Source organism: Camellia sinensis, chromosome 7, assembly GCF_055761805.1.
Source record: "Camellia sinensis isolate YWXY chromosome 7, ASM5576180v1, whole genome shotgun sequence".
Taxonomy (NCBI): Eukaryota; Viridiplantae; Streptophyta; class Magnoliopsida; order Ericales; family Theaceae; genus Camellia; species Camellia sinensis.
This window is the reverse complement of record NC_138967.1, coordinates 63,632,486-63,646,450: the sequence shown is the minus strand read 5'-3', so window position 1 is coordinate 63,646,450 and position 13,965 is coordinate 63,632,486. Positions and strand designations below refer to the sequence as shown.

The window sequence follows — 13,965 nt, the reverse complement described above, 5'->3', positions numbered from 1 at the left end:
GAGCTATCCTTTGATGATCACACATAGCACAACACACCGAATCCTTCCTTTGTTGCAACCTTTCTTCTTCTTCTTCTTTTCTTTTTTCTTTTTCAATCTCTCTCTCCCGTGGCTGCTGCTAGGAACACTAGGATTTTTTTTTTATATATCGAAACAAAAGGTTTTAAATTATTATCTCTTTATATTATTTTATTTTCTATCTCCATTAATTTAAATAAAATATAACTATTATTATATCAAAATATACTTACTAACTTGCTCCTTATTTTTTTTTTTTAAATAATAAATCTTGCCTCCAAATTAAAGACTTTTACTATAAATTTATTTTAGGTTTAAAATTAATTAAAAGACCTTTCAAATATTTAATTTGCACTTTAAGATTCATCAGCAAAATATTTGAGATTGTAAAATAATTATTATTTAATTATTTATTTTATTTGTATATTCGGGTTCTCACAAATTGTATGGTGTTTAAGAAGTTTCAAATATATTTTTTAGTATTCTCTTCAAGTATTCTTCTTTATGTGATTGTTGAATGCTTTCCATCCAATGGTTTTTTGTGCTTTCATGTTTAAGATATGAGACGAGCCATACTACGAGGGACGAGTTGTGTTGCTACTCTAGTTTAGAGTGAATAACTCGTACTACATGAGATGGTTGGTGCCTATACATTGAACGTGTTAATTTTCTTGATAAATGCTTCGAGCTTGTAGTTGCGAGGTATTATTTAGTTCAAACTATAACATAATTGAGTCTCAAATTGAAACCTTATTTATGTAACTAGTGGTGAATTCATTACTCTAGGTTTCCCCTCCCCCCGCCCCACCCCCCCTAAAAAATAAAAAATAAAAAAACCATAACAACAACAACAATTCCAATTTTATTTATAAGTGCTAGTTTAATCTCTTAGTTTAATTTAGTTATTACTAGTTTATGATTCCTCAATTTTTTTTATCAAAATTAATTTAGGAATTCAATAATTAAATTAGTTTAATTTCTCATTTGTCCCTATGGATCAATACTTGGACTTGCTATTATTCTAAGGAATTTGGTCTAGTTTAATGTTTATATTTGGTGTGTGAAACGACCCATCAAATTTTGTATGGAATTTAATTTCTCAGATATTGATTAGGCGCACGAGTTTCTAGAAGTCCTGTTAGAAGTGCACTTGATCGCTACTATTTCTAACTGGAACTCTTGCAATGTCACGGGAAGATCACTATCTAGAAAGGAAGTTCGTTTGTGTTTATGTGGTTAGGTGCTTATGTGGGGTGAATAAATTGTTGTCTACTGTATTAGGACGTGAATGAATTAGTTTCGGCACATTTGCAAATGTGCTAATCTATTGTGTTACCTTTATTAGGATGTCAAGACGTAGACGTGGTGGTGGTAGGTGTGGTAGGCCTAGGCGGTAGAAGATGTCATTACCAAATGATATTTGGACGCAAGAGGAGAGAATTGGTCAAGCCAACATGGTCGAGCCAACATGTCAGCAAGCCATGGGTGCCTTGGCCTATGAAATGACTGAAGCTTTGTGAGAATCTATGGACATTCTCAGGGCTGACAGTCAAGTCCAGGCCCATGTTGCCGAGACAAGGCCGTCATTTTTGAAGAGGGAGTTCTTCCGGTCGAATTCGGATGAGTTTTTAGGAGATCCGAAGGAACCACTATACGCGGATGAGTGGCATGAGTAGATGTTGAAGACGTTTGAGATGCTTGGCATGGAGGACGACAGTTTGAGGGTGACCTTGGCATCGTTCCAGCTGAAGGGAGATGCGGGTCAATGGTGAAAGTATGCTCAAGGGCGCATTGGAATAACTTGGGAGACCTTTGTCAACGCTTTTCAAGATAAGTTTTTGCCTTCCACTGCTAGAGAGAAGTTGAGAGATCTGTTCTTGAAGCTCAAGTAGCTTAACACACTTGTAGCCGAGTTTGAGGCTATTTTCGCTAGCCTCTTTGGATTTTCATTGGAACTTATGGCAACGGAGGACGCCGTTGTGTCGAGTTCGAGAAGAGATTCAGACCGGGCTCCTTTTTAAGGTGGTCGGGTCTATGATTAGGGATTACGGTCACCTTGTGGAGGCGGCGACTCATTTAGAGACTATGATCCAAGCGGAGGAGGAGCAGATGAGAGGCTCCAAGTAAAGGAGTCAGGAGGTTTATAGGGAGACTTGAGACAACAAAAGACAAACGGGTTTCTTGTACCGAGTTTTGGTTCAGGGAGATGTAGTCAGGATGGAATCACTTGTTTCAAGTGTGGTCAGCTGGGCCATAAGTTTTCAATTTTCCCCAGAGAGGAGGTGGGCAACAGTCTACATCGTCTTCGGCTCGTCCTTAGAGCTAGAGTCAGATGAGAGGGCAGTTACCTACTTGTTATCAGTGTGGGTAGTCGGGGCACTTGAGGAGGTTTTGCACTCAGGCAGGTGGCACATCTGATGCATCTGGTTCGAGACGGACACAAAACCATTAGCCTACCCTTTTAGCACAGGCCTTGAGGGCCAACAAAGGAGTCTCTTCGGCTCAATCAGTGTATCAAACCTATGCTCCGAGCGGTGTGTAAGTATAGCAAAGAGCCACAGGGCATATGTATGTTGTTACCACACCAGATCAGTTTCCAGTACCCTCTGTTTTGAGAGGTAACTTTTTGTTGTTCAATTCTATTGTCAATGTGTTGATTGATACTAGTGCATCTCATTCTTTCATTTCGTCAGTATTCACATTAGTTTAGGGATTAGAAGTGGTTCAGTTAGCATCTCTGCTCAAGGTAGAGTCACCAGTTGGAGGTAAGGTTGTCTTGGACAGGGGGTGTCGAGATTGTGAGATAGAGATTGCCGGTCGACGACTTATTTTTGCTTTCGTATTGTTAGACATGTCGGGTTTTGATGTCATTTTAGGTATGGATTGGTTGTCTTCATACCGTGCTATCTTGTTTGAAATTTACTCTAAACACAAATAGATGTGTACAATCTTAATTAGGGGTTTATAGGCTGGGAGATGGTTCCCTACTAGATTGTTGCCGTTAGAGAGTTACGGTATGCACCTCGAGTGGTGACTGTTTTTATTTTCTGGGAGACCGAGCTAATAGAGCTTTGTCACTAGTATATGACTCACATGGTTGAGGCGAGCTTAATTGTCTTGTTTGCAACTTTCTTGGGCAGTGAGAGTGATGTGGTTCGAGTTGATTTGTCGAGGGTAGTTTGAGAATACCCGAACGTCTTTCTCGAAAATCTTACTAGTTTGCCACCCTATCGAGAGATTAAGTTCTCCATTGACCTAGTGCCTGATACGGCACCGATTTCCACGGCACCGTATAGATTTGGACCCGCCGAGTTGTATGAGTTGAAGATTTAACTCCAAGAATTGTTAGAAAAGAGTTTCATTCACCCTAGTACATCGCCTTGGAGAGCACCGAGTTTCTTTGCTAAGAATAAGGATGACACATTGCGACTATGCATTGATTATTAGAAGTGGAACTGGGTAACTGTTAAAAACTAGTACCTACTATCTCGTATAGATGATTTGTTTTACCAGTTGAAAGGGTCTTATTATTTTTCTAAGATTGAATTGAGTTTTGAAAATTTTGTTTGATTATGAATTTTAATAAGAATTTTGAAATTTTTTTATCCAAATCATGATTTGAAAATCAAACTAAACGCTATCTTTCACTTTGTTGTATAATTATTGATTTTTACTTTTTTTAGTAATTTTTTTAACCTTTTAGCTATTATCCCAACTTTCCAAACTTACCAGTGTATATAACGTTGTTTTTAAAAGAAAAAACTTTAATCTTGACTAAAATACTTCGAGAGGAAAATATATCTAATGGAAGTAAATCAAAATCAAATCACTACTTAAGTTATGTTTAATTTTACCTTTTTGGCTAAAAAAGTATAAAAGATAAAATTAGTTACATAAGTTAATAAGATAAAATGTCACATCTAAACCATAATCATTATATTTTTTCTCTCACAAAAGTCAAAAAAGCCAAAAATAAAAATCAAAGAAGCTAAAAAAGCCATGCTAAAATAGTTAAAAAACCAAAAAGTCGGGCTATTTTAGTTCTTTCCAAACGAAAGTTTTATGACTTTTGGAACCAAACCAAATTAGTAAAATTTGATTTGGTTCGATTTAGAAGAAGGATTTTTATAAATATTATCCTCATTCGCAGCATGATCGTAACTTGCTTAAATACCAAATTATATGCAAACATTTTATAAACAAAATTATTTAAATGTTTGTTTAGCATTAGTTTTATCATTATGCAATAACTAACTTGCAAACAACATACTTGAGTGCCTACAATAACTAACAAATTATAAGACAATGTTGTGGTACACACCCTTCAAAAAGTGTATACTATATGCACACGGTTACGCATTTTTTGTAGTAAATGTTATGCATTTTTTTGTGATAAATGGTATATATTTTTTGGTAGGAATTATAATAATTTGTTATTCAAAAATGAAATTATGCATTTCATGGTAGTGTTAGGCATCATTTTGATAATGTTATACTTTTTTTTTATCCAAACTTTTTAAAATACAAAATGTTTAATAATACTACAAAATACATAAAATTACCATGAAAATGTGTAATTTCACTTTTAAACTATAAATCATCATAACTCCTATAAAAAATACGTAACATACACTATAAACATAGATAATAAGGTTCATACATTTGAAGAGTGATATAACTTAAGAAATTTTTTTAATATACATCTATCTTAAAAAGAATGTACCATATGCACTTTTATTTATGTTATTTTCTTATTTAATTATAACTAATTTTTTTCTTTAATTATGACCTATAGATTTTTTTAATTACATCTCATGTTATATTTAATTATAAATTAAAAAATTAAAATTATTTTATTATTATTTTTAATTATAAGGTGGTGGGTACACTGTCTGCACCATAGTGTTTATCATAGCATTATCCTATAATTATATAATTATATATTTCGATTCTGACCGTAATCCGTGACGTCGGCAGTTCTATCTTTTATGGCCACTGCACTTCACTTCACTCCTCTTCTGCAACTATAAATATATACGTATATACAGAGAGAGAGAGAGAGAGAGAGAGAGGATTTTGAAGAAATTTGTAAGAAGAAAAATGGTTCAAGTGAAGAAGGTGAAGTTGGGTTCACAAGGTCTAGAGGTATCAGCACAGGGACTTGGTTGCATGGGCATGTCAAGCATCTACGGGCCTCCAAAGCCCGAAGAAGACATGATCCAGCTCATCCACCACTCCATCAACTCCGGCGTCACTTTCCTCGACACCTCCGAAGCCTATGGTGACAACGAACTCCTTCTCAGCAAGGTAACAACAAAAAACATATCTACTTCCATTTCAATTCCATTTATTCAAACCCTTTAACTATCAATTCTGAATCAAGCTGAATTTGATTAAATTGGGTTTATTTATTTATATATAGGCTCTGAAGGGAGGGTGGAGAGAGAAAGTGCAATTGGCCACCAAATTTGGGATCACCAGCGTCGACAAGCCGGTGGTGCGTGGCAGCCCGGATTACGTGCGGGCTGCGTGCGAGACCAGTTTGAAGCGGCTGGAGGTGGAGTTCATCGATCTCTATTACCAGCATCGGACTGACACTAGCGTTCCCATCGAAGTCACGGTTTGATCCCTATTTCCTCCCTCTCCAAATATCTCCAACAATGCTTCTTCTTCTCCTTCTTTTTTTTTTTTACCAAATTTTAATTATAAAGTGGGTTCTCTATTTTTTCCTGTATTCCATTTACATATTCTTTTATAGTACTTTATTTATTTATTTTTAATTTGTATTATGAGTTGAAGTGATTTTCCAACCAATCATGGCTTCTATTGCAATAAAATAGAGTTCAAGTATATTTATGATGTACTACGCTGACTGAGGGAGCAGCTGTATCAAGCCCTTAAAATAAGAAGTCACATGGTAAGTTTATTGGACTTTATTTTTTGGCGAATCTCCCTGATTTGTGGTTTTTTTGGTGAATGATGCTATCAATATATATACATGGGGAACGACTAAGCATATGCACTATATGTATCTTATAACTAACGAAGAAAATAATATAATTTTATAATAACTTTATAATTTCTGAGCCATACCTAAAAAAAAGTCAACCAAACACTATATGAGGCATAATCAAAGATCTTATAAGTTATAATTAAAATATTATCATAATTAAAGAAAAAAATTAGCCATAACTATAAAAAAAAATGACATAATTATGAGTGGATATAGTAGACCCTTGAAAGGTGTGTGCATAGTAGAATTTCTCATATACATAATGTAGTGATTGATCATATTTCCTTAAAGAGTTGGTGTAAGAACAATGGGATTGATTATTATGTGTGCCTAATTGATATTGAAATGAATCGTTGTCATTTGGGGTCAACTATTGTAAACACATTAACATATGTTATGTGGGAAAATATTTTGTTCTAATATAGCACACCTTTTTTGTTGGTTAGAACTGTGTAATGTATCCCATTTAAATGTGATTGGCCCAATGAAAGTGGAGGATGCAGTGTAAATTTTTTATACACAATTTATCAAGTGTGAACAAATTTTGACTCTTGTTCAAAAGTTTATAAAATAGTACATCTTATATCTTTGCCTAAGCACTTTAGCTAGTGTGTACTCGAACAGTACTCTTGACTCCTAAAATTGGTTTGTCTAACCTCCAAAACTCTCCAAATGTAACTAGCCAAGAGAGAATGACACAAAATACATAAGGTGTTGCTTATTTTTTTGGAACCCCAATCTGTGATGAGTGAAGAGACTAGGTGAAAAGCCTAATATGAGATAAATGCCTATGCTATTGGAGATGCTCTTATGCCATACTATATTATACCCTAATCAATCATAGTACAAGTACTCCCATGATATGTGTAATCATATTCATTTTACTAGGTACACAATAAAAAATTAAGGTTATAGAGATCAAAATTTAGGGACAAAATTATTTTTAAGGGACTAAATTTTTTTTTTTTTGTGGAAAGTGTTGTCAATATATTTTTAGCGAAGAAAATTGGACATTAATGATGAATTATTATCCTTTTGGGACCAAATTTTTTGTCTTAAAAAATAAATAATTTTAAGACCAAATTATTTTGTCCCTAAAAGTCTATTTATTAGTGTCATTTTCAAAATTTTGTCGCTAAAAGCTTTTTTTTTTTACTTTTCCAGACGACCTTTTAGCGACTATCCTCATGACAATGAAAATTGATCCCTAAATGTCTTTTGCAACAAAATTTTCACTTTTAGAGTCTCTAAAACTTTTATATATTGTAGTGGTATTATTAACCCTGTCCATAATCCTATCGTATTACTAGTCCTTATATCCAACAGGAAAACATATGGATGAAACAAATGCATCCTTACAGAACAGCCAAGAAGTGCCCAGTGTAATTCTTTAACTATTCTTTCTTTTAATTGATAAGTAGTTTTCGACTAGCATTACCATGTACCCATTGTACACCCTTGTTCAATTAGAGTTTAAAGTCCTACGAAATGACATACTGAGTTTACCACATGATTAGTGAACTTCATAAATTGCATGTTGTCTCAATGATATTATAATAAAGGACTAACATCAATGGTTATATGTGATTTATGATCGTACCATCTCATTTCCAATTTACTGCCACAGTCCACTTGTTGGTCACATGGGTTGAACAAGGAAAGCAGTAATCATTGTGTAAATTTAAGAATAAACGGAGATTATCATTCTTTTCATGCTATGTTGAGGGTAGTACAGCCCATCATTGGAGTAGCTAGGTTGCAATTTGAATTTGTGTGTTTACACTTCAATTTTGTTCTAGATTTGGGTTGCTATATTTCTTTCTTTTTTTTGGCACATCTGATACATCAGAGATCCTAGCAGGGGACCTCGAACCCTTGATCTCCTAGCGAGGTACAAGGGTTCTTCTGACCAACTATGCTGCTGGTTGGTTGGATGACTATCTTTTCCACGCCCCCCCCCCCCCTCTCTCTCTTGTTATGTTTGTGGGGATTTGAGTATTCCATAATTGTTTATTATTTGCATCTCTTTTTTGGAATGAATATCATGTTGAGTGAATAGGACCCTAAAAATAAGAAATCACATTGTGAGTTTATTAGAGTCGGTTTTCTTGGGTGAATCTCCCTAATTTGAATTGGTTTTTTTGTGAATGATTCTCCAGTTTAGCTCAAATATAATGGGCAGAGATTAAGTTAGAGATGCTATCAAGGTATACATAATATAGTGATTGATCACATTTACTTAAGAGTTGGTTTAAGAACAGTGTGATTGATTACTATGTGTGCCTAATTGAAATTGAAAGAAATTGTTGTCATTTGGGTCAATATTGTAAGCATAATTTATGTGGGAAAACTATTTTGTTCACACTTCTCACAAGATGTCTGAACATATCAAAATATTTTGTCGGTTAAAACGGTGTAATGTATCCCATTTAAAGCGGAGGACCCAGTTGATTTAACTAATAAGTGTTTTTGTGTGTGCCTGTGTTTTCTTACACAACTTGTCAAGTGTGATCAAAATCAGACTCCTCTTGGAAACTTTTTTGTGGTCACTCATGGTGTTGCTTTTCATCTTAGGGCCTTTTGTGCTTTCATGTCTGAAAATAAACAAAAGGGTCTTTTGTTTTGATTTTTGGTTCTTCCCATTTTACTTGCGTTGCGATATTACTTGTGAGGCATGTTTGATTGACAAGAGTAGATGGAAATTAGAGGGGTTGGGATTACATATCCTGTGGGGCCCACATGATTTTCTTTTTTGGTATTCCCTAGACCTTAGTTTGGTTATGTCTTGGGATTGAGATTGATAGTCCAATGGTATTACTAATTCCACAAAATGGTGGGATTACCAATACCACACTCCAGTATTAGTAATCCCTTGCATAAGATTAGTCATATCACTCTCCATCCAATGGTAAAAAATAATCCCTCCCTCTTATTTCAGACTATATCATACTTTAATCCAGTGTTTTAAAAGGCACAAGGCTCACCAAGGCGCACATGAGGCGCTTCAGACAGCTTAAGGCAAGGCACAGTAGGAAAGGCGCATTTGAGGCGCTTTAGGCGCGCACCTCAAATGCTTGAGGTGAGCACCTTAGGCTTAGGCACAAGGCGCACGCCTCATGCGCTTCATTTAAATTTTTGCTCCATCCTTATTCTTTGTGTGTGTAACCATATGGAATTATAACCCCTTTAATATAAAATGGAAACACATGCTTTGAGCCTCAATTTTCATATAAAAAAAAGCACTAGGCATTAAGCAAAAGCTCTGGGATTGTAAGATGGATATATGGCTTTGGGATTCCTTTCAATATAGTAAATTACAACAATTTCAGGCCAATGATTGAAGCTATTAGGCAATTGGTCACAATTTAAAATTAAAACCACTACGGAATTATAGTGTGAGTTCCTTATCTAAAAAAAGGAAATGAATCACGTTAATAAATTGATAAAGAAAGATAAATAGTATAGGGCAAAGTAAGATTGAACATTATTTTTGAGAAATTTTTGAAACGTTAAATGTTATTTTTCATGATTTTTGGAATATTGAATGTTGTTCTATTTGTTTATTTTTTATTTTTTGAAATTCTAAGAATGTTTGTTTTATGTCAAAAACTTCACCTATATTAATATTTTGGTTATTTTCAACAACTTGAGCCTCACTTCGGTGAGGCACGCGCCTCACCTTGTGCCTCATGCTTACGCTCCAGAAGACCTTAGCGCTTCAATGCGCTTGGAGCTTTTTAAAACACTGCTCTAATCAATCATAGTACAAGTACTCCCATGAGATAATCTCATGCAATAACATAGGTATTATTAATCCTGTCCATAATCCTATTGTGTTACAAGTCCCTATATCCCACAAAAAACCTTATGGGTGATCAAATGTGACCTTACAGAATAACCACGAAGTGCCCAGTCTCGTCCTTTTAATAGATAAGTAGTTTTTTGACTAGCAATACCATATATTGTAAACCATCATTTAATTAGAGGTAAAAGTTGTGAGGAATGACATAGTAAGTTTACCACATGATTAGTGAAATATATGAACTGTATGTTGCCTCAATGACATTATGATGAAGGACTAATGTCAGTGGTTATATGTGATTTTATGATCCTACCATCTTGTGACCAATTTATCGCCACGGTCAAATTTTTGGTAGCACAGAGTTTCTTTGAACAAGGAAAACAATAATCATGTTGTAAATTTAAGAATGAATAGTGATTATCATTCTATTCAGGCAATGTTCTGCTAGTACTCCCTATGATAGGATCAACTTGGTTGCAATTTGAAGTTGTGTGATTACACTGCAATTCTGCTCTAGAGTTGGATGGCTATCTTTTCATTTTTTATTTTTTGGGGGTACATTGGATACATTAGAGGCGGTAACAAGGGAACTCTAACCAACTGCACTGGTTTCATCACTCTCTTTCTCTCTTTGTTTATGAGGATTTGACTATTCCATACTTGTTTTATTATTTACATCTGTTTTTTGAAATGAATATTGTGTTGACTGTTGCCTGACCTTGTTTTATTATTTACATCTGTTTTTTGAAATGAATATTGTGTTGATTGTTGCCTGACCTTGTTTATGACATGATTTTCGGAAGATGGGAGAGCTCAAGAAACTGGTTGAAGAGGGTAAGATAAAGTACATAGGTCTGTCTGAGGCCTCTGCTTCAACAATCAGAAGAGCACATGCTGTACATCCAATAACAGCTGTGCAGATGGAGTGGTCCCTGTGGTCAAGAGATACAGAGGCAGATATTGTTCCTACTTGCCGGTATGGTGTCATTTGTGCTAATTAATCTGATTGGAGAGTAATAAGTTTTTTGAAATTCTGACCTCATCCCTCTTTCAACTCTCGTTGTCAATTTCAGAGAACTTGGCATTGGGATTGTTCCATACAGCCCTCTAGGCCGGGGATTTTTAACTGGAGGTACCAACTTCGTTGCCAACTTGTCAGATGGTGATTTCCGCAAGGTCTGTTCACATACTTATTATTTTCACTTGCCAAATAAATTGAATAGAAGTAGTTGTAAAAAATTGCTTGAAATTATTATATCATGTTTCACTTTGTGTCCCTGCCTTACAAAGTGATCAACCTTCTGAAACTTCCAAAATTTCATTAATCCCTGTATGTGAGCCATGGTAGTCAGTCAATATTCTATCAGTATTTGACTCGTCATATGATATATCTTGGTACGCTGGGGGAATGGAAGAGTTTTAATTTGGGGCTTTTGTTCTTTGAATTTATTGACAATGATTTGATGGTTTAAATCACAGATCCCGTCAGCGCTATAAGATTCATCTTCCACATAGACATGCTCTAGAATATAGTGCTCTCTCTCTCTCTCTCTCTCTCTCTCTATAATAATTTTTTCTTATGTACAAACTCTAACAATTATTCTGAATAAAAAAAGAAAAAAAGTCTTATTCTTTTGGCTGTCAGCGAACATTCGAAATGGGATCAGGTCGGCATGACCCCAGCAGATTATGTTCCAAGTGAAATTACTTGAAGGAAATCAGAAAACATCTTGTTGTGTGCATGATTTCATAGTGTGTAATTATTAGGCTTTACAAAGACAAATGTTAGCGACAAAGAAACTACCAGAGACCATTCACAATTCCGAGGGACCTACAAGCTTGTGTGCAGTCTGTAGTTGGCTTCTGTGTCTGTAGTATTGCTGCTATACAAAATTCAAACCTGCTACATGTAATCCATTATCTATACTATACTATACTATTATAATATGTGAGCACTGCATTTGGTGAAGACTCTTTTGTGAAGTCGTGTCACGGTTGATTTCTTTCTGATGCCCATAACATTTTTATGTTTTTCCTGTCTTTTTGTTTATATATATATATATTTTTTATAAATATCATTTCCTGTTTATGTTCATTACAAACTAGTGTTTACACACACGATAATGTTTTTTTTCTCAATACTTGCATTGTAATATGTATGCATGCACATGCGTAATACTTGCATTGAAATTGATTTATTTTATACTCTTCTTAAAACTAGTGTTGTCAAGAAGAAAACCTTTAGACTGTGTTTGGTTCGAGAATTTAATAAGAGAAATGGAAATGGAAATGGAAATAGAAAGAAAATGAGAAAGAAGTGATAAGATTCGAATTCCAAATTATGTTTGATTTAGTTAGGAAATGGAGAAAGAAAATAGCCTAAGTGAATCCAAAAGACAAAAAGTGGGAATGCATTTCCCTCTCACTTTCTTTTCCCCGTGTTTTCCATATAACCAAACAAAAAGTGAGATTGTATTTCCTTTTCCTTTTGTATTTCTCTCATCAAATCCTCCAATTAAATACAGCCTCATGATTGTTACTCAGGAATTTGTTCACAAATAACCCAAGTATATGACCAAATAGGATCGTGATTTATTTTTATAGCAAAATATGTCAAAGCATGTGTACTTCTTAGGTCCTTCTGTTTCGTGGATTTGTAGTTGTAATGCTGAGACATGTATTTCTTGTGTAGAATTTTCCAAGATTCAAACCTGAAAATCTCGAGCATAATCAAAAGATATTTGAGCGGGTCAATGAAATGGCTGCAAAGAAGGGCTGCACCCCATCACAGCTGGCATTGGCATGGGTCCATCACTGTGGAAACGACGTGGTTCCCATCCCCGGGACCACCAAGATAGCAAACTTGAACCAGAACATTGGTGCATTGTCTGTAAAGCTAACCCCAAAAGAAATGGCTGAACTCGAATCCTATGCCTCAGCCGATGTGGTCAAGGGTGAGAGACATGCCTTTATGTCAATGACATGGATCAACTCAGAAACTCCACCATTGTCCTCGTGGAAAGCGGAATGAAGACATGCCTCTTGCTGTGAACTTGTACCCTGAGTACTACCGATGCTTTTCCTATTTGGCTGTAAGTTTCTAGTTCTAGCGCGCTCCACCACTGCTATGCTTTCCGGCACAATAAATTTGACTGGAGTTGTTTTATGATGTATTGCATTGTATCCATACCAAAATACTTCTGCTACTGCTTTTACAGACTATCCAGTCACTATTGTGCTGTGCTTTTGAGTTTTGTTTTAACGAACTTCCAGCAAACGACAAGATTGGAATTTTTTTTTAATTTTTTTTTTTTTTTATTTTAAGGTTTCTATCATGGACTATTTAATAATTTTCCTGTACTTTTATGCCAACAAAAACATGTTCTCTAAGGACAATGAAACCCTGGGCTAAGCAACAAATGTCAAAAAGCAAGTGGCGCTGCGTATAAATCTAAAATCTTGTAGGGTTTGGTTCATTTGAATAAAATGGAATTAAATGATCTTTTCATCAAAATATTCATTTGCATGTTTGGTTAGACTACAAAAATAATAACACAAATGCATGACAAATGAAATTGTCTTTTATCATTTTAAGGAAATGATCATTTTATAAGAAAGTTTAAAGAATTATCATTTCATTTCATTTCATTCTCTCGCATTCCAATCAACCAAATAGAATATGAGTATTAGGCTTTAGAGTTCAAACCCCTGTCAACTGACCAAACAAACACAAATCATTAGAAAAGAGATGTAAAATGAATAAAATGATCAGCTTCCGCCCCACCTCAAGGTAGTGATAAAAGCCAAAAATAAAGGCACAGGATGGAGAGAGACATAAGAAGGAACCAATAGGCCTATTTTCAAAGAACAATCTTAGCTCCAAGGCCCACCATTAGAGAGGATTTGTTAATGGCACTACTGCAAGATTGAACGAGAAGCTGAGGTGCAAAACAAGAGAGAGAGAGAGAGTAATGCACTACTAGAAATATGAATTTCCGCATCTATTTTTGTGCGACTAATTATTTGGCCGCCGCAAAAAACCACTTTTTACATTAAAATATCATTTTATTTTAATCCTCAATCGTATTCTTAACTAACTAAAAAAAAAAAAAAAATCCCAAATCTTGTAAAG

At 35.0% G+C, this 13,965-nt stretch overlaps 1 protein-coding gene across 1 annotated transcript; it reads left to right on the top strand.

Moving 5' to 3' along the window:
- Nucleotides 1-4,971: 4,971 nt before the first annotated feature.
- LOC114273610 (putative aldo-keto reductase 2) lies at nucleotides 4,972-13,110 on the top strand. The gene is made up of 5 exons (XM_028215411.2): nucleotides 4,972-5,325; nucleotides 5,441-5,638; nucleotides 10,637-10,809; nucleotides 10,907-11,009; nucleotides 12,526-13,110. Exons 1-5 carry the CDS (start codon nucleotides 5,119-5,121, stop codon nucleotides 12,862-12,864), a joined length of 1,020 nt encoding a protein of 339 aa, XP_028071212.1. The 5' UTR covers nucleotides 4,972-5,118; the 3' UTR covers nucleotides 12,865-13,110.
- The last annotated feature ends 855 nt before the right edge of the window (nucleotides 13,111-13,965 follow it).